At 33.9% G+C, this 22,687-nt stretch overlaps 1 protein-coding gene across 1 annotated transcript; it reads left to right on the top strand.

Annotated features, from left to right (window-relative positions):
* Nucleotides 1-1,041: 1,041 nt before the first annotated feature.
* On the top strand, nucleotides 1,042-22,593 carry LOC129260805 (sodium/bile acid cotransporter 7-like). The gene is made up of 9 exons (XM_054898776.2): nucleotides 1,042-1,067; nucleotides 2,520-2,595; nucleotides 6,437-6,475; nucleotides 8,277-8,312; nucleotides 10,700-10,783; nucleotides 11,451-11,616; nucleotides 12,974-13,099; nucleotides 13,768-13,918; nucleotides 18,385-22,593. Exons 1-9 carry the CDS (start codon nucleotides 1,042-1,044, stop codon nucleotides 18,461-18,463), a joined length of 783 nt encoding a protein of 260 aa, XP_054754751.2. The 3' UTR covers nucleotides 18,464-22,593.
* The last annotated feature ends 94 nt before the right edge of the window (nucleotides 22,594-22,687 follow it).

Here is a 22,687-nt window from a genome sequence, read left to right as displayed (position 1 = left end):
TTTGTTATTGTTGAGATAGAGATGACCTTATAATTCATGAGTTAAAACTTCTGGGCTTTCTAATTTTTCATAAAGTCATAATTGTCATTACTTGAAGCCTTTTTTTTAATAGACTAAAATTCAAATCTGTGGTGTGTTCTCCAGTGGTCGTAACTTCCAATGGTGTATCTTATATTGACAAACAAACCTCTGACCAGTAAAATAGATCTGAAAGTCCCTCCTCTCACCTTACTACATGTGAAGATTGTAAACCTGCAATTCATCAATTATTGCTGTGTTAAAACGAATCAGACTAAACAGTTCCTACTAACCTTGGATATTGTGTAGCTCTGATAATATGTAAAGAACTCATGTTCAATAAATGACTCCTTTGAAATCTGACCTAAATATAATCAGAATGTGTGATGAACAGTATGAATTTTATACAATATTCTTTTATGACATCATTACAACATTATTGGCTGGTCTACATGCTGTCCTGGAACATATACCATACATGATACAATAAACATGATGTTTAAGGTAAGGGGTGTATGATATTTATATGTTTAGTGTTGTACACAACAGATTTTGTGTTGATAGGATTTTGATTATACACATGGGCGGTCCAGAATCAAAGATTAAATAAAAATCTTTGTTTTCTGCATGCCTGCATCATGTAATCACATCCTAGCTCACTGCAATATTCAACAAGCAATCAGTTAATAGTGAGCACAGACAGAACAAATCTGAACTTCATTAATTATTATCGACTTTCTATTATACACTTGACTACATATACAATTCCTATTGATCTCTCCCACTTTGCTGCCCATGAAAAATAGATTAGAAAATCACTTCATGTGTAGCAGTGAGAAACCCCCAGCCTACATTGTAGTTATCAAAATATGAATTTTCCATGAAGTTGAGTAAAAATACCCAGACTCAAAAATTGATGAAAGCTGGAAAGGGAGTGTAACAAGGCGGTGTTGCATAATGAATGATAGACGATGAAAAAACGATTGTGTACTGCCATTCATGTTTGAGACTGGATTGAGTACTATGGAAGGCCAACAGGTAGCATGGAGGTAGAATCCAATTAATTTAGCTGTGATGGGAAATTTCGTTGTTTGTTCTTTTTGAAAGCACTGAAGTGTATGGGATTTGTTATGGAGACCCATTAATTTCCACATTTCTATGAGAGTCTGTGAGTACTTTTGATAATGAACAGAATTTTTAATGAGCTTTGGGTTGATGGCTTGGCTAGTTTACTTGTCTCTTGAATGGATTTTTTTCATCTTTCAATCCATCCATTTTTCTCTGTTATCTATCTATCTTTCACTCCATCTTATCTTTGATAATTCTTCTCTCTCTCTAGATGCATCTTTATCTCTCTCACACTCAGACTATCATCATTACTGAATGATGATTCCCTTCTTGGATTGTGTTTTGATTATACATGCACTTTTTGTATCAACTTTTTCATTTCCAAAAATTGAGTCTGTGATGTTTTCACTTTCACATCCTTTTAAATTCATTTGTTAAATGCATGATTTCATTTTTATACATGTATCTAACCTTTAGGATAATTAGAAAAGACAATTTAGATGTTAAAAAAAGTATGATTGAAATTAGGGATGAAGTGGAGGTTGCTTTGGTGTTTGAAATGATAGATATCCTTCATGCTTTGACAGCTCCATTTCACCGATACATTTAATATACAAATATGATTGTACTAATTGAAGTTGGTGCAGAGGAGTTTAAAACATTTTATTGTTTGTACCAATGTGCTTCACTGATCATTCCTATGAAATTGTTTTGTTTTTAGTCTTTTGATTTTTGATGCAAATAGCAATATAGATTCATATCAGATAATTGAATGAATAGCACTTGATCTTATCTAGAGAGAAACTGGAAAGTGTATTCATGGTAAATTTTAAGGCGTTTAGATGGAGATGTGTTCGTGAAAGTCAAAAAAAAAGAGAGAAAGAACAAATTAAAGATGTGATCTTTGTGCTTTTGATTGAAGAATAACATTATTTATGGATAGATTATGAATATGTTTTTTTAATTGTTGGGCAGAATTGAAAACCAAAGGCTCAAAGCATAATCAAAGAAGACCCAAAGTAAATATAGTAGATTTTATGGAATTAGTTGAATGATTTAATTTATTGAAAACCAACCTACATTTTAAAATTTTGGTTGGTTTTAAAAGTGCAAGCATGGGCTGCTACCCTGTTTATCTGGTATTCCTTACTAGAAACTGTTAATACCAACTCTCTGTTTCTCCATCTCCCTCTCTTTTTATGTAATTTTACACTATTAAAATAACATTCTATCCCTCAATAGTATTAGTAAGCAAGTCCCTGTAGCGTCAGTTACATGTAAGTTTCCATTATAGGGGTCATTTATGAAGTTGCCAAACTTTTTTTTTTAAATAGAGGGAAAAAATTGGTTCTGTTGTTCTGAGAGAAACTTATACCAAATGTAACACAAAGTGAGTGATTTCCATTGTTTATTTTTTACTGATAAATTGACAGGTTACAGGTAGTAGGATGCATGCCCCCACCGGTATCATCAGCTGTCATCCTAACTAAAGCTGTTGGAGGAAATGAGGTGAGTTAATGAATGCTACCATCATTGGAAGAAGTGGTGATAGTGGTGGTGGTTCTGGTGGTTATTTTAGTAATAATATAACAAATTTGATTAGTAAGATACCCCCCATACATAAACAGGTACATCCATGTGTAGAAAAAAACATGACTTTTTCCAAGAGTGTCGTTTTATCTGAGAGAAAATAGGATCTGATATTAATTATGATAATTATGGTGGATTTTTAACTATAGTTACTGGCAATAATGGTGATCAAAGAAGTTCTAATCATGGTGGTGATTTTGATGATAACAATGTGTGTGATGATATTGATGATAATGAAGATGATGATGATAATGATTGTGGGGGTGGTGATGATGATGATTACGAATATGATGATTATGATTCTAAAGTGTTGTGCATCATAAGAGCATAAATGTACATGTATGTTATTCAATAAATTTGATATACACTTGTAGTTACAACTTTTGTAAATTATTTTGTTAAAAAAATAGAGGTGTCCATGAGTGAGAAACTCCTCACCTTCCATTTCCATTCAGACAAAATTCTATCTGAGAAAGGATTTTGGAAAGAGTTTGTCATGGTCTCGGCACTGTCTGCAATATAATTGCCCTTTTTTTGTAATTTATGGGTATCTTTTGAGAGGCTATTACCCAATGACATGATTTGATATAAATGACTTCCCCATATCAATAAACAAAGTGCATGGTGTAAGAGACTCCATCATCATCTCATTTAAGCTTTATGGAGGAGTGAATACTCTACTGGTCCCTCTAGGATGGGGATGGCATGAGGATATAATTAACCAGAATCTATTAACCACCCTACCCCATCAAACTTTGATGGTGCTGGTAAATACATTTATTGAAGGCTAGCTTCACAGACCATTGTTGTTCTTACACTATCAGTTACATCAACTGAAGCTAGCGAACGAATTGAATTCAGGCATTCATGGGTAACTTAAGAAGGGTGCCCTTAAGTTAGATCCCAAGTAGTGAAAAAAAGAAGAGAGATGCAAGTGGTATCTTTATGATACAATGGGATGGTTAAAACTTGTGGAAGATGAAGCAATTTCAGTGACTGGCTTCATGTTTCAATTGAGATAATCCAGCCTTGGCATGAAATATGGACACGCTTGATGTCGGAGCATGTTTGCCGCTTTTGATGGCTGAAATATGCATGGGGGGACCCTGTCACGCTTGCTTGGGTCTAGAGCAGCGACAAGAAGAGAGACTCTTCCGCTCTTCACGCTTGGTAGGTGCTAGATGTAGTTAGGCCGCTAGTGTAGGCACTGCGATGCCCCGGCACAGCCCTGCCAAACTACCCTATCATCCATCAGAAGAAGAAAATGTGCCCTGAAGATGGGGAGAGGGGGGATAGGAAGAAAGGGAAAGAGAGGGAGAGAGACAGAGAGGAGAAGAGAAAGAGAATGATGGTAAGAGAGGGAGAGAAAATCGATCAGAGAAGTTGAAGAATGTTAGAAGATTGATAGACTTGATGGGTTATGAAAAGGTAAAATATTGGAATTGAAAATACTCAGATGAACATTTGGTTAACAATTCAGTTTGGAAATATTTGTTTTTAGGAGTGAATTGGAAATAAATATTATGAAATTTTGAATGTGTATACTGCTTTATCCACAATACAGGTTACATGTAGAAAACTTAAATGTCAATCTTAAAGGGGATATTTTAAACTTAAAATGTAGGGTGGAAAAGAACCTGCTGCTATACACACATGCAATGAAATCACAGATAGAGTGAGAAAAAATGGAAATGATGAATATGAAAGAGAGATAAGAGGAAACAAAGAGAGAGAGAGAGAGAATGAGAAAACAAGCTCATATAAAATTTTAGACGTGTTCTAACTGAAAATCATTGTATACAACCATTGACATGTATGTGGAAGTGGAAGGGGGAAAAAAGCAGAAAAAGATGGATAAAATGCAAATATATAAATCATTGTGATGGTAAAAGAGAGAAAGAAATCTATAAGGGAGGAGAAAGAGGGAACGGGATTGAGAGGATAGAGATGGGTTAGGAAAGAGAGAGATAGGTAGGGATAGACAAGGGGTCATGTATGCAAAGTTGAAAGAACAAACATACAGAAGTGATTAAAAATTGGGTTAACCAAAGCCATAATAAAACAAAAAGTTAGGGATAGATGATCTTGGCAGATGGGAGAAATAGAATGAGAGAAAGAGGAAGAGAATAAGAGATAGAGAATGAGAAGATGAGGGATGGAAGATGGTAGTATGGTAGGATGTCAATTGAGTCCTGGGGTGTTTTAACACCTCATAAAACCAACCATCCACATACACATTTTGATTCATTGTCCAGTGACCGCAAGAAAGACTCAGCCTAACATTGTCAAAAATCCTATATCAACCATTGCTCTCAATATAATTTAGGTCACTCATACAATTTCTATCTGAAACAAAGAAATCATGACCAATATATAGACATATTTAGGTTTTTATGTGGAACTAATTTTTTTTTTCTAGTTTAGTTGTGTTAATTAACTGTTTTTGTCTCACCTGCATAGCAGAGTGAGACTATAGGCGCCGCTTTTCCGACGGCGACGGCGACGGCGGCGGCGACGGCGACGGCGGCGGCGGCGTCAACACCAAATCTTAACCTGAGGTTAAGTTTTTGAAATGACAGCATAACTTAGAAAGTATATGGACCTAGTTCATGAAACTTGGCCATAAGGTTAATCAAGTATTACTGAACATCCTGCCTGAGTTTCATGTCACATGACCAAGGTCAAAGGTCATTTAGGGTCAATGAACTTAGACCATGTTGGGGGAATCAACATCAAAATCTTAACCTAAGGTTAAGTTTTTGAAATGTCATCATAACTTAGAAAATATATGGACCTAGTTCATGAAACTTATACATAAGGTTAATCAAGTATCACTAAACATCCTGCATGAGTTTCACGTCACATGACCAAGGTCAAAGGTCATTTAGGGTCAATGAACTTTGGCCGAATTGGGGGTATCTGTTGAATTACCATCATAACTTTGAAAGTTTATGGATCTGATTCATGAAACTTGGACATAATAGTAATCAAGTATTACTGAACATCCTGTGCAAGTTTCAGGTCACATGATCAAGGTCAAAGGTCATTTAGGGTCAATGAACTTTGGCCAAATTGGGGTATTTGTTGAATTACAGCCATAAATTTGAAAGTGTGTTGGTCTAGTTCATAAAACTTGGACATAATAGTAATCAAGTATCACTGAACATCCTGTGCGAGTTTCAGGTCACATGATCAAGGTCAAAGGTCATGTAAGGTCAAAGAACTTTGGCCACGTTGGGGGTACAGTATTTGTTGAATTGCCATCATATCTCTATAAGTGTATTGGTCTAGTTCATAAAACGTGGAAATAAGAGTAACCAAGTATCACTGAACATCTTGTGCGAGTTATAATAATAATAATATAGGGTATTTATATTGCGCACATATCCACCTTGTTAGGTGCTCAAGGCGCTCCTATATTACCCGGCTAAGCTAGGCGTTCATAGCGCACACAGCTTTTTAAGGAATTACTTCCTACCGGTACCCATTTACCTCACCTGGGTTGAGTGCAGCACATTGTGGATCAGTTTCTTGCCGAAGGAAATTACGCCATGGCTGGGATTCGAACCCACGACCCTCTGTTTCAAAGTCCGAAGACTAATCCACTGGGCCACAACGCTCCAGTAGTTTTCAAAATCAGCACTGCTGCTATATTGAATCGCGTGATGCAGGTGAGACGGCCAGAGGCATTCCACTTGTTTAATATTGTTTTCACTAAAGTGCCCTTTTAGTGATATATCATATTTCTATCTATTCACAGGCGGCAGCTATTTTCAATTCAGCATTTGGCAGTTTTCTGGTAAGTTGCACACAACATTTTTCACCATTTCCGCACCCCATACTAGAAGATGTCACAATACTAGAGACAGCCAATGATATATGGCCTTCAATCCACCATGAGGACCCATCCTCCATTCTCTGTCTTTTTCTTAACATGACTTTCATATACCCCTCTCATTTATCCCAGCTTGTCAAACATTTATGTTGCTTCCCCTCTGTTTTTATTGGTGAAATGTGCAGATAGTTATTTCAGTCTTCTTATTTCTCATCCACATATAGCTGTTGCTCTCCCGTAACCAACCCTCTTTTGTGTTGTTCCCTAACCCTTGACCTTCAAATCCTGTATTCATCCAATGGGCACACCTGTGACCTTCAATATCATGATCCTCAGTTCTTGTTACCCAAATTTACCTGGCCTTCAAATCTCATGACATTCAGCCTTCTTCAACTTTCATGACCTTCAGCTTTCATGACCTAGAACCATGATATCTATGACCTTCAAATTCAATGATCTTCATTGATTCAAGTTTGATGACCTTTCTACAGAGGCTCACATCAATTCTCCATCATCCAGTGGTCTTTCTGAAGAGGTTCTGCTGATCTCTCCCCATTCCTTTGCTTGAAGTTTGACATGTGGTGTGCTCATCTACTCCTACCCCCTCGGTCTTTCTCCTCCGATGTCCATCGGGAGCAACTAGCATCCATATTTGATGCCCCTTCATCTATCTTGCATGTGTATTGGGGGGCTCAGTGGCACCCTTGTCACTGTAGCTTCATTACATGCCGATAAGCACGACTTAAACGCAAGACGGTGTCAGTGTCACAAGTGGGACCCTTGTACTTTAAGTACATCGTTTTAGCTTCTCTCTCCTTTTACCTCTCACTATTTATTTCCTTTCTCTCTTGTGTACCGCTATCTATCCTTATAAAAAACTTTCATTGCTTTTATATTTCTTTATATTGTTTTTTCGGGAGCTCTGTGGCATTGTGATTTTTGTGGTTCTTAGTTATTTTTTTTTCCTTTTCTTGGTTGAATTTGCTCGATATTTTTGTCCCATTTCTTCAGGTTTCGTATTTTGATTGGCTTTGATTTTTGTGACTGAATTTCTTTTGCGTAAACTCTGGAATCAGTAAATTATTTAAGAATTTCTTTATATTCCTGCTGAAATCTTGCAGTCTATAATTTTGTGTTTTACCTTTCATAAGTATATCATTATTAACATTTCAAAGAATTTAATAATATCCTTTCTCGTCTTGTCTTGAGTGTATATAAGGAGTTATATTATATATTTGCCGTTTCTTATTTTTCAACTCCAACCTTTTCCCATCCCCTTCATCTCACCCCTTTGTCTAAGGTTTTCTGCTTTATCTCTCATTCTTTCGGCATCTTTGTCTTGATTTGATGCGATCGCCAGTGGCTCCCAATTTCAGCTATATCCTCCTGGGGTTATAGTGATAGTTAAGTGCCTGTGTGGAGCCTAGAAGGGGAAGCTCACCATTCAAATGGCACAGAGATTGCTGAAGCTTAACCCTTTACAAGCAAGACACAGATGTTGATGTTGCATTGTTTGTAAATTTCTTCCATGGTGTTTGAAATCATTTAAAGATTGAAATATGTGTCTATGGGAATTTTTTTTTTTCATATCGAGTTTAAAAATTGATAGAATAGGTAAAACACCAACAGAGAAGAAGTTTTCCGTTGGATAACCAATCATATTCGCCAATTAATATCAAAGCAGTTTGAATGACGGAAATATATGCCATTAATATTTCCTATTTCATTTTCATTCATATTATTTACTTTCTTACTTTTATTACAGGGCATAATTGTGACGCCTATCTTGTTACTTATATTTGTAAGTATTACAATTATTGATAAATTTCAAAGAATGCTAAATTATTTAAATTTGATATTCTTTACATTATGTATAAGTTGACAATTATTGAATATTGAATTATTAAATATTGAAAATTGCTATAAGATATATGATTTTACATAAAGCTTTTATGAATATGTTCTTTTCAAAAACATAAATTATCTCAATTTATTAAAATGATTCTGAATTTATTTTTTAATAAATGACTCTGAGTTGAACTCTTCGAAGATATATATATATTTTTAATGCTGATATACATTTCTTTGTCAATAAATGATTCTGGTTCAATGAGATCTGTTACATTGACTGGGAAAATATTTCTTCAAATATTGATACATCTGTTTAAATTATGATATACATTTGTCTGTTAATAAATGATTCTTGTTTGAATTGTTCAATGCGATCCATTTCATTGACTGGGAAAATATTTCTTCAAATATTGATACATCTGTTTAAATTATGATATACATTTGTCTGTTAATAAATGATTCTTGTTTGAATTGTTCAATGCGATCCATTTCATTGACTGGGAAAATATTTCTTCAAATATTGATCTGTTTGAAAGGACATACATAAATAAAAAGCCCTCACTGCCAGTGTGGGAATAGGTTGACAGCATAAGTCTGGATTCTTATAAAGGATTTTAAAATTAGATTTAATCAAAAATGCAGAAAAGAAAAACCCACTTTGCTAAAACAAAAAATCATATACCTTGTTTTAGCAAGGTATATGATTTTTTGTTTGAAAAGCAAAAAAAAGCAACGAAATATTTATATGTACCCTTTTTTTTCTCTTGAAAGCAATCTTGCGAGGTAATGTTTTTTCATGAGAGTGTTTTGTGTCCCTTCTTTCTCTCATGTCCCGTCACCCTTCAAATCTGCGTTCAGTCCCTATGGCCAGAATCTGCTGACTTATATATGATAGCATCAAAGTTACATGCCGAATTCATGAAAGTTTGAGGGAGCGTGGCGTGAAGCTGTTGGCTGACTAGATTACTATGCCTACAGTCAAGCAACCGATTTACTCTCTACATCACCTCCTTGTCTTGATTTTCCTTTGTTTGTTCTAGTAGAGCTAAAGGATTGAAAAAAGGCTGAGAAAGCATCTTATTATTCATGAAGGTTAATAACTTGGTTGAATATTTCATCTCTACTACAGAGCAAATGCGTCAAACATGGATTGTTTGATGCGCATTACTTCACAGATTTTCCCTTGACCTAAATAACGAGGCACTTCTTCATATTATGTGGTTTCATAAGTGCAAGTGATTATGATTTATCAGAAAATGAGACATCATATTTTGCCATGTGTCACTGGGAATGCTTCAATGTTTAATCGTTCAAAGTCATGTGACCTTGATTGGTATAGATCTCTTCTACCATGTTTGGAAGAAAAAAAACGCAGACCGCTTTCAATTTATTTTTTCCAGGCAGTCATGATTATCAAAGTTAACATGTATTTGAGATGCATGTGTGTCGTATGATTATTGATATCTCTGCATTTTTAAAGAGCAGGGATTGGTTTTTTGTTGGAATTGAACGTTCAAGATAATCACTTCCAATAAAATTGGTCACAATATATATCACTGTCTTGTAATATTCATTAGTATGCAGTTGGCATGATTCAATTAGACTAAATGTTAAATAATGCAATTGTTACAACTGCAAATGGAAATCAAACATACATGAAGAAGCTTAATGTAATGTGCTGAGCAGGTTCTAAATTGGTCAAGCATTCAAGTTTAGTCTTCAATTCATTTGAATTGCCCAACATGTCATATCATATAGATGACTGTTTTGAAAATGTTAATTTATCAACAGGATTTGAAAAAAAGAGTGTGTGTTTTGGGTTGATTTGTGCAAACCTCCCAATGAATATTAAATGAGTGATCCCCTGGAGTGCAATTTCATCTATTAGAAATGGCATTATTCATGCTTTATTACCTCCAATTGATTATGAACATGACATAACTCAGCTACCCCCATTTTGTGATAGATGACAATCTCTTTATTTTTAAAGGGTTAGTGAAGGAAGATTTGCTTTAACTGAAGAAGGATAAAGAAGAATAGTTTTTTTCTTGTTTCATGTTACTTCTATTGTTTCTCTCTATTTTACTTCATCCTAATCTGCCTCGTTTGTTCATTATTGAAGATTTTTGCAGATGAATTTGGGGTGTGCAGATGAGCTGCTGAAGACCAGGGTGTTAGAACTGCTTTTCTCGCACTTTTTTCCTGCTACCCCTGAATACATAACAAATATTCATCTCATATTTTTATCAAAGATTCATACACTTGAAAGTGTACTAACATGTTACTTAGCAATGAAAGTATAAAGTCTTCTTTCTTTTATTTTTTTTTTCATTTCAGATGGGATCATCATCTTCTGTGCCTTTTAGTTCTATTTTAAGTCAACTTTCAATGACTGTAGTAGTGCCTGTAATAGCTGGGCAGGTAAGACTTCTGTTTGAAAGCAACTTTATCATTGTGAAACAAGTTCTATTAAAGACCAAACAAGAGCATCAAAGTGAAGAATATTCAATTATATGAATTGATAAAGATGTTCATTTTGATATATTGGCATTAGATTTAAGTGATAAATAGGTGTAAAGATGATTGCATTGAACTTCACCAAGCTTGTGTAAACCTTACCAACTGTAGGTAAATTATTGAACTATGTATGAAATTTAAAAAGAAATTGATATTTCTTCAATTATTCATGGTAAAAAGGGTTTTGCAGTTGTTGGTCCTGTAACACAAAGGTTAGGAATTAATTGTATGCTTGATTTTAATAATTTATTGTACATCAGGGTCAATGCAATCAATCATAAAAATTGTTTTACAATGATTGCTAAGCTTTGTGTTACAGGCCCCTGATATGGTATTTTAGTCAAATCTACTCTAACCTATGTAGTGTCCACCTGTACAGAACAACCACCTGTCTTTAATGACCACTAGTTTGGTTTCCTTTCAAAGGTTTCTCATATTATTCATTTAACCTGTCCATAAAAGCCATCTGCTGGTAAATTTCACTATCCTTATCTCTGTGGGTAGTCTATATAGGCAGGTTTCACTACAGGATGTATTCAATCTTAATTATGATATTATATTTTTTCTTCAGATTGTAAGGCAGTTCATTAAGGATTGGTTAGAGAGGACCAAGCCTCCATTTGGCCAGATGGGCAAAGGAGTTTTACTACTAATTATTTACTGTACATTCTGCGATACATTCTCAAACCCTTCTCTTCAAATCAACCACTACAGCCTTATTGCAATAGCAGTTGTAGGTGAGTCTGTCATTCATGTCATTAACAGGAATATGAATATGGAGAGTTTAATACAAAAAGGAGCCAAATCCACCATCTCAGCTTCAGAGTTTGCAGAAAAGTGAAACATGATACATCCCTCTTTCATCAGGTTTTAAAAAATACCTTTTGTACAGAAGGGCTAAGTTTAGATAAATTTCAGGTTTATCAGATTTCCCTGCTGATGGTAGAATTTTTTATTATTTTTTTTTATACTTTCAAACTAGGTCAATACTTGACTTCAAATCTGGTTATAAAACTGCATGTATGGTCTCTTTTCTGTAATTCAATTTTATCAAAAGTGACTTCAGCTCTTAAAATTTCATTCTTTATACAATCGCACATTCCTATTATACATCTGATTTCGATAATAATTTTCTGTGTTATGCTTGTGTGATTTTTCCCTGTTTATTCAAATCAACTTGTTGTAAGAGTGGAATTCGTCTTTAAAGTAGATCTGGGCAATTCCATAAAATATGTACATCCGACCCCCTATATGTTGGACCTTTGGAAGTTTTTTGTCTCTGATTTCTTGTTCTTTTGACAGTCTGTAATATTCTCTCATTGACCATGACTTGGTCATTCATGAAGTGAAGTAAGACTTGAGAAAAATGGGGGTCAGATGTACAAAAAGGTTGATCATTTTATGGAATTGCCCGTCTGTCACTTAGTAGCCTGTGTCTGGAAAATGAATTTTGTGGAAAATAAGAAATATGTTTATGTTACAAACCAATTCATGAAGTAAAATATACTTGGTCTACTACCAAGTCGGTTTAATTACCATTTGGTCTAACCATTACATTTACTGTTTGGTCCAAAATATCACTTGGTCTAATGCTCACTTGGTCTTAATGTCATTTAGTTTAATTAATATTTGAATTTCCACTTTGTCTAGTTGATGTTTTATACGTCATCAAATGAATTTGTTACATAAACAGTTATTCTAATCATGTAGACTGAGAGGTGCTTGACCATATATTTGCAAATTTTACAAAATGGTAAATGGATGAAATGGTAATTAGACCAAATGGTTGTTAGGTGAACTGGTAATAGACCATGTCAGATCAGACAAAATGAAAAAAGATGGTCTTAGTGTTTGTATACCAAGGGACTATTTACCCTTATTCTATACTCTTATTGTTCCATTTAATAGACTCTTAAATATCAATATATCACCATTTACATCATCCAGGTGGACTTCTGAATGCTGTATTTTACATCAGAAAGTTCATTTATGTTCTCTTATTTTTACTTAACAGCTCAAAAAAGATGATTCCTTGTCATCCATTCTATTTGAATGATTGATGTATTTCCGTATTTCCATCTTCTTCCCATTCAGTGTTATTGGTGCAGCTGTTTTTACTTCTCCTCACATTCCTATCTTCACAATTACCCTTCTTTGGCTTCAGCCCGGCCGACAGCGTAGCCATTATGTTCTGTTCGACGCATAAATCATTAACGTTAGGTAAGTGATTTGCATCTTCCAAGCCATTGCATTTTACATGAGGGTCGTGCTATAGACCAACCGCTACTCCTGATGAAACTTTTCCAATCTCCATGTACAAGGGATAGTCCCTAGGTGGCGCTATGTCACGAGGTGTCACAGGCTCGATGTCGAGCGGTTTAAAATTTCAGGCATGGGAATTCCAGAGCATCGCTGAGTCTTCTGTTTAGGGAGATGATTGCTGTTTTGAATCGTTTAGAACATAATATTACTAAAGACCAGGTAAAGTCCGGTCATAGTAATCCCTCAATGGGATGAATTAATGAGTAAGGAAAGAAATGCACGGATATTGAAAGACTGTGAAATTCAACGCATAAGCTCTTTTCAATACATTGAAGTTTAATGCTAAAGTGGGCGTCAATCCATGCTTATTTTACATCAATTATGATATCATTTCTCACATCTTTAATCAAATGAAATCGCTCTCATTTTTACCTTTTAGATCTACTTAATTATTTTCACATTTGGATATTAATCTGATGTGATATAATGATACTGGGCTTTTGAATATGAATTTAAAAAGAATAAATTTCATTTTTGTCGATCATATATTAGTATTTGCTGGTTATCCTTTTCAGTTAATTTAAATTTTATTTTGATTTTCCCTTTTTTTTATTTTTCTTTATCAGGTATACCTATGTTGAAGATAGTATTTGCTGGTTATGATCATCTGTCCCTCATCTCTATACCTCTCTTAGTCTACCATCCCACCCAGATCCTTCTAGGTGGGGTATTAGTAGAGTATGTTAGGAATTGGATGGTAGCAGCTCAGAAAACAAGGTAAGATCTAGATCATCCTCTGTGTGTCTAGTGATACTGTAATGCTTTGGGCAGTAGAGGGCTCACTAATCCATTTGAAATTAGATAGTTGGCTTTGTGTTGGAAAGGAATGATTAATTTTTGTGTATGTGCTTGTGTGGTGTGGAGATTATTGATCACAGTTATCTGGGGGATTTGGGGGTTAGTTAGATATTCTATTATTTCTTCCATTTTTTTTCACTGAGGAAATAAGTAAGATGTGACAGTGGTTTGTTTTCAGATCAAAGACCATGTTTTCCAGCGTGGTCTCCGGGATATGTTACTCAAAAAAAAAAAAGGAAATTGATTTGATTAATACCTTCACTTTTAACCAATGCTTTTTAAAAATGCATGTTTAGTAGCTGGTATCAGTAAGGCACAATTTTTTTTTCAGTCTATTACAGAACAGCCTTATTTGTATTGTCACATCAGATTTGATCTCTGCTGATCACCTGACCCTGATTTACTTAATCTAGTATTATTCTTTCTAATTATCAGTTAATCTCACTCACTAACCCTGTTTGTTTTGTTTTTTTAAACCACTGAACTAATATCAACTCTTAAAACCGGATTTAAAAGCAATGAACTAACTTGATATGAAAATATGTTTCAGGCCCTCCATGCAGAGCAATGTAGATTATGCCGATGCTACCCTGGGTAATACAAAATGACTACTAAACAAAAAATGATGATACTTGATCATGCAGCAAATATCGCAAGTATATGAAAATCAACAAGTTCCATACCATTTTCAAATGGATGGCAGTCATCTTGAGAAAAAAATAGCCAAAAAATATGAATTTTAGCAATATCATTTTGTTTTTTGATTTTCAATGGTACTATGTCTCCAGGATTTTATTTATACAATGTATGCAATATTTTCTATGCTGTTTTTTCATATAAATATTTCTTCTGAGATCTTGAAAAATTGCAGTTAATTTTATGCAAAATATTTATAAATAAAATAAAAGCAAATCCTTATCTTTTCATTTTGCCTTTCATATAACTGGCACAAATCACACTCCCTCTCAACAGAGGGTCTCACTTTTCCTGTCACCTTCTCAAAAAAGTTTCTGCTATTCTTTCTAACAGAAAGTTGGTGGACATAGATCTTCTCGTGCTACGATTATTTTCACCATGGAGTTTATACTTACCTATCAATTATCAGTCAGGTGATGCTACCTTTGCAACCTTGAAGAAATGAAGGAAACAAATCTTGTTGATTCATTTAAATGATCAATGTGATTAAACAGGAAATGGTATTTTTCATCCAGAACATCCCAATCTGCAAACCATAAAATGAAAAATGTTTTGATGCTGTACAAATAAATTTGAAGTGCCTGGAGGCAGTATGTAATAAAATGTGTTTCTGTGAATTTCTTTGTCTTTCACCGCCTATCTGTTTTCAGAAGCCCATCTCAATCTGTTCAACTTTCCTTTTTCTTTCAGCAGACACCAAACAACTGTTTAACATTTATTCATTCCATTCTGGTATCAACTATATCTAACCTCTTTTGGGTAGGTTCATTTCATATTATTTCATTTATTTTCTCTTTTATTCATTTTCACTTTCAATTCAAGCAATGTTCATGGTGGTTATGGTAGCATTTAATGCACAAACAAAATTTGTTATTTGCACTTTCATTTTGGATGGACACTAGTAGCATTTTATATCATTGGTACTGATTAACTCTTCTCAGAATGTAGCAAAAGATTCACAGATTTTTGGTAATGCATTGCATATTTGTGTTACTCATGTCATGTATGTTTTATTGTTGATATTTTTTCTCAAAGCTTTTCAAGAAATGAAGTGATGGGACTCTCTTTGGAGTTATTTTGTCTCGCCTGAACAAAGTTCGGCGGAGACCTAGTGATCACTTTTCCTATTAGTCTGTTGTTCTGTTACAAAATGTTAAAGTTTTGGTTCAACCTGCACTCATTTCTTTATTTCGTCATCAATTATGTTCATACTTGGTACAAATGATTCTTCGGTAATACTACATGTGTGTACATGAAGATGATGTGGTAATCTAGGGGTCAAAAGGTCAAATGATGTAAGGTCATGTCCATCCCTTTTTCGAGTTTTCGTTCAACTTTCTATCATATCTTCATTTCTGCATTGATTGTCTTTACACTTGGTACAAATAATCATTGGGTAACACCACACACATATTCATGAGGATGATAAGGTCAAAGGTCATCTCGGGGTCAAAAGATCATATTGCATATTTTATTGATCGCGAAATCAGGCAAGACCCGAGGTTCGTGAACCACCTTGTTTGCTTCCATTTATTAATTGAACCCACTCCCCCCCCCAAAAAAAATTCCACATTGGTTTCAAGGGCAATTTATCATTTTCATGCTTGGATGCTATATTTTTGTTTATCTTGCTTATTTTAATGTATTCATTATGGTCGGTTCAAATTTGATTTTTTTTTTTTTATGGAGCAAAACATTTGCAGACCATATTATTACATCTTAAGTTGTTTGTTTTTTGTGTGTTAAATGCTGAAAAAAATGAGACATCAAGCACATACATTGTACTGTATATTTTGAGAAGTACTGGCTATTGAATCATAAGTTTGTTGATTATTTTATTCCACTGTGTGTTACATGCATTATGTCCATTGAATTTATGAACCGAAAAGCAAAATCTCCATATTTTTTCAAATAAAATGTGCTGCAACAGCATGCAAGTCAGAATTTTTACTGAGCTCACTCAAAAGTTGAATGTTGCATGCAAATAAACAAATGAAGACAGAAAAGGTTTATCGCATTGTTATGAGTTGGTCATCATCATTATTCAATCATTCAGACCATTTAAACATTTGTTTGTTAAGTAATCATCATGAGATTTTATAACAGATGTTGACATGTTTGTTGTAGTTTCACCCATTTTCCTTACTGATGAAATAGCATGTTTTATTTGTTATCACAATTACTGCTTTTTAATTTTCATTTATTGAAAAGACAAATATGAGTATGAAATTTGCATCTCAGAACAAGAGGACCTTATTTCCATATGCCTGTTGCATAGAAAATGAATACTTTGGTAACATTAAGGTTGAACATGATTTTTATTGCCTCGGTTGTTAGCTTCTAGAGGCCAAGAAAAAACAATTATTTGGCATGACAGCGTTCCAAATGTTATGGTAGGTTGGTAGATTTTTGTCTCACCTGCATAGCAGAGTGAGACTATAGGCGCCGCTTTTCCGACGGCGGCGGCGACGGCGGCGGTGGCGACGGCGGCGTCAACACCAAATCTTAACCTGAGGTTAAGTTTTTGAAATGACAGCATAACTTAGATAGTATATGGACCTAGTTCATGAAACTTGGCCATAAGGTTAATCAAGTATTACTGAACATCCTGCCTGAGTTTCATGTCACATGACCAAGGTCAAAGGTCATTTAGGGTCAATGAACTTAGACCATGTTGGGGGAATCAACATCAAAATCTTAACCTAAGGTTAAGTTTTTGAAATGTCATCATAACTTAGAAAATATATGGACCTAGTTCATGAAACTTATACATAAGGTTAATCAAGTATCACTGAACATCCTGCATGAGTTTCACGTCACATGACCAAGGTCAAAGGTCATTTAGGGTCAATGAACTTTGGCCGAATTGGGGGTATCTGTTGAATTACCATCATAACTTTGAAAGTTTATGGATCTGATTCATGAAACTTGGACATAATAGTAATCAAGTATTACTGAACATCCTGTGCAAGTTTCAGGTCACATGATCAAGGTCAAAGGTCATTTAGGGTCAATGAACTTTGGCCAAATTGGGGTATTTGTTGAATTACAGCCATAAATTTGAAAGTGTGTTGGTCTAGTTCATAAAACTTGGACATAATAGTAATCAAGTATCACTGAACATCCTGTGCGAGTTTCAGGTCACATGATCAAGGTCAAAGGTCATGTAAGGTCAAAGAACTTTGGCCACGTTGGGGGTATTTGTTGAATTGCCATCATATCTCTATAAGTGTATTGGTCTAGTTCATAAAACGTGGAAATAAGAGTAACCAAGTATCACTGAACATCTTGTGCGAGTTATAGTAGTTTTCAAAATCAGCACTGCTGCTATATTGAATCGCGTGATGCAGGTGAGACGGCCAGAGGCATTCCACTTGTTTTATTATCAAAGATATTTAGCATATGAGACTAAAATAAAAATTCACTCACAAGAATTATTCATATGACCTTTCCCCCCCCCCAAAAAAAAAAAAAAAATCTGTGCTACCAACTCCTCTTATATCTAGGCCAAAGACTTTAAATTAGTACAAAATCTAAAGCCTAAATGTAATGATATGCGTACAATGTCTTGTTGAAATGTCAGTCTCTCTGAAAAACCTTATTCCTAGGACTTTTGTCAAATTTATAGATATGACATATTTTAGAAAGGATCTTAATTGTAAGCTCCATATTCATCCTATATTTTACAGGAGCAAAGAAGGAGGACTCAGTAGTGTTACCTCAACAGATGGTTCAACCACACCCAGAACCAGGATCCCAAAAAGTTAGACCAGGAACCGAAGACAAAGGAGATGGACCAACTACAAAGCCAGACTGAAAACAGACCAGAAGATGAAAATGAAAGAATTTTTGCTGAAAGTTTATCATTAGATGGTCTGACTACTAAAAGAGAAAGTCTAATAAATATTCCATCTTTTTTTATAAAGCATAATCTTTGTAAGTATTGGTTATGTTTTGGAGGACCAGATGTACAATTTTTTATTTATTAGAAGTATAAAAATATGTATATACCCGTTAGTCGATTACAGAAGGCCAATATGTTGTTCCATTATTCTGTTTCTTACTGAGTAAATGCCTTTTATATCAAGAGATAATTTTGGGAATAAGCTAAACAAATAATCTTTTTCCATTCAGTTTGTAGACTACTTCATAATTCTTTAGTTACTCCCTTATATACATATAATGATTTAAAGGTGTACTTCAGGCTGAGGATAATATGATTTGAACGGATAAAAAAAATCAGAAAAACTTAACACTAAAATTTCATCGAAATTGGGTTTGAATGAACAAAGTTATGACATTTTAAAGATGTACATTATTTCTGTGAAACAGTTCTATCCATGTCTTCAAGAGTAGTCAATGAGCAAACTGATAATGTCATATCCCCACTTGTTCTGTTGTATTTTATTTTATGAAATTTTGTTTATTCAAATTTTGTCCTCCAAAAACACACAAAAATGGATTGACAAATAATTTAATGCAGTAGATATTTATTGCTGCAACTTATATATTATTATAAGGGAGATATATCATATTTACATGTATGAAAATATGAACTGATTATGATGTCATACAATAACATAAGAAAGAGGATAATGGGGATGTGACATCCTTAGCCCACCTATTCATGATGACTTGCTAAACTTTGAAATTCAGTAACTTAGTTATTTTTATCACATTTTGATGACATTTTTAGCATTTTACTTGAAAATTTTAATCAATTTATTTAGATGTGATTATTTTCAGCCCGGAGTACCCCTTTAATGTCGATGGGCATGCTGGTATTATATCAGTAATATAAGGATTAAGGAATGTGATATTATGACACCTTTATCCCAGTGACTATTGATTTTGATACAGGACCAGTACTGATTATTACATAGAAGATATTGATGTGTGCTGAAAGACTGTTAGGCTGAAATATTTTCAATTTACTTTGTTTCAGGATCAATTGAAATCATATCTAATTCAGGCAAATGAAAATATAAGAATTGATTGAATTATTGATATCATTGCTAAATTAGATGCATCAAATGTCAAAGCAGCTGTTCTTCAAGACAACCTCACTTTGATGTGAGTCCGCACAGTTTTCTTTCATAGGTTGTGACTGTCGTTCTAGTGACCGACAGTAACAAAGATGATGCCATGGCATCATAAATGTAGGGATCAGGCATTGGAGAATCTAGAAATGTGCAGTTATTTTAAAATCTTTTGATTGAAAAAAAAATGGTCTTGATTGATTTTGGCCCCATTTGGAATGAAATTTATTTGTACTCTCTTTTGTATGATCCACATTTTCTCTATCCAATATGCTTTATATCCATCTTAGTGATTCATTTGACATTTATAATGTCTTTTGGCTCCTCCGTGAGGGTGAGTTTTGGGTTTACCCACTTGTATTCTGAAACATTTCATGATTTTGATAATCGAATATACATACATGTACATTATGAATGAATATATCTTGTTGTCATTCTGTATGGTTCGTAATTTCTCTACATGAGAACAGATTTCATACAAAACATGTTTGTTTTTGTACTTCCAGGCTAGGTGATAATGAGATCTGAATAGTTTGCAATGTATGCCAAAATTCACCTCATAATACAGTATAAAAAAGGTATCATTTTCACTTGAATATGATCATCTATAATGCTGCTACTTCATGTTCATGAAAAGGGGTATGATACTCCTTATTTCTAGAAGCGAATTCAGGAAATTGCAAGTGCTTTATTGTTTTACCGATAAATGTGCAAAATATATACCCGGTAAGTGCATTATTTCCAAAAGATATGTTTATGTATTACCTCTCACATGTTTACAGAGCATGATTTTTTTTAAAGATTTTGAAATGTAATTCTGTAGAGAAGGATTACAGGTTGACAGATTAAATGGAAAATGTTCTGAATATGGTTTATATAGACTTGTAGGTCAGTGACAAAGACATTGCTCCACATTGATTACCTATCATAAAAGATGATTACCTATCATATATCATGTCAGCATTTTGTTAATTTACACTATAAATTGGCAGATTTATCATAATGTATCAAATTGTTGGTTATTAATTCATTTATGTTGATGTAATTGCATAGGAACTAATGTTGACATGTGATTATGCCGCAAATGAAATCATTTTTTGTTTATGAAAACATTGATCAAGTGAATCTCATAACAGCCTGTTGTAATACCATTGGAAAATAGAAATCAAAACTATAATATAATGATGTCTGTCTCTGTGTATTCACGCTGTACATGGGCTTGGTTATTTTATTTTCTATGTGACTTCTATGAAGATTTTTTTTGTGTGTGTTAGTCACTTAGGTTTAGGGAGGGGGCTACCCTTATCTATATCACTTTTTAAAAAAGAAGAAAAATATGTAAAGAGGAAATGGGGGGGTATCACCCACATCACTCTTTTATGTGACACTACTTTTTGGTTTCATTGTTTCTTTTTATTATCAATTTCTCTTAAGATTATCTGCTATTAATTGCAACATTATTTGACAACCAGAGTTTTCTGCAAGTCTAAAATTAATTGTTTATACAACTGATTTAAAGTGAACATAAATTAATGATATTAGAATGTTCACTCAACACTTTGTATCCAAAATATTCTAGATATCTAGATGATATTCTATCCTCTTGGCGATATAAGACCTAATTAATATGTTGAGTATGTCATGAGCATGATTGGATTTGTCGATTCCTGCAATATTGCATTCTCACATATCAATTTGATTCTGGAATGTTTTTGCATAATGTGCAACATGTTCTTTTAGTTTATTTCTCTTGTTTCCCTACCTTGATCTCTCTCTCTCTCTCTCTCTCTCTCTCTTACCTTTTCTATGCCTTTCTTCCTGCCTTACCATTCCTTTCCTCTCCCAATCATGCTCACCCCCCCCTTAATTCTCTCTTTACCCCCCCCCTTATTTTTTTCACCTTGATGAATTCTCAATATTTACTTCAAGCTAGATAAACCTGTTATATGTAGATTTTAAGAATTTGTAAATACCTTCTTTTTTTTACATCTGTAATATAATATTATGTCATCCTCTGTCTTTCAGTAAGGATACATAAAATCTGAATGGTAGATGTAAAAATACTATTCTTGTTATTCTGTATCTCAACAAAATGTGAAGTTAATGATGATTCCAAGCTTATATCATAACTATTATAAATTTGAAGAGCAGAAATTTTATTGGTTCACAGTGCCTATTGCTTTTGTTTGTTTGTAATTGATTAAGTTAGAGACTAATGGTCATTCCTTGTTTAGTTTTCGGTTATATTTATCTACCTTTTTCTCATCTTGATATGATTTCATATTTATAATTTTGTTTCCTGATATACACTGTTAGTCAATGATTTTTAGATAGTAATAATACCTATTAGTGGGGGTGGGGTTTGGAGTGACAGTGATGAATATTCACCCTTATTATGAATGGCCTGTATAGTTTTATTTATTGAAATTGTTCTGAGTGAATTTGTCTTTCAGCTAAGATAATTGATTGGCCACAAGATAAATTTTAGATGACGAGGATCCATAACACTATTATAAGAAATAATAGTCGGACACCTGTGCTTCTCAACCAATTGAAATCAAGGAAATTCATGAAAACTGACCAGCTGTCACATGACAAATGTTGATGAAAGTCTCCAGAACCAGATTTAATCATGTCTCTTAGAATTTAAAGGTAGTGATATTTGATAGTGTGTGCTAAGACATTTTCCAAGTTTCAATGATTGCATATTTTGTCAGTGCCATATTCCTTGAACATTCAGCACTCTCTGTGATGAGAATGTTTTATTTTCTGAAAATGCTTAGAAGACAGAGCAAGTGTGCCTTTACACATGTCTATTATGATGATATATGTTGGAATAAAATTGAACAATGTAATGTATTTTGAAAATACGACCAAGGTCTCAATTTGTTCTGTGCTCTTTAGGATAAGAAATAGATAATGAAACATTATACATCTATAGTCCAAAGTAAGA

Source organism: Lytechinus pictus, unplaced genomic scaffold (assembly GCF_037042905.1).
Source record: "Lytechinus pictus isolate F3 Inbred unplaced genomic scaffold, Lp3.0 scaffold_19, whole genome shotgun sequence".
Classification (NCBI taxonomy): domain Eukaryota; kingdom Metazoa; phylum Echinodermata; class Echinoidea; order Temnopleuroida; family Toxopneustidae; genus Lytechinus; species Lytechinus pictus.
The sequence above is the reverse complement of the archived record's forward strand: the minus strand, read 5'-3'. Positions and strand labels throughout refer to the sequence as shown.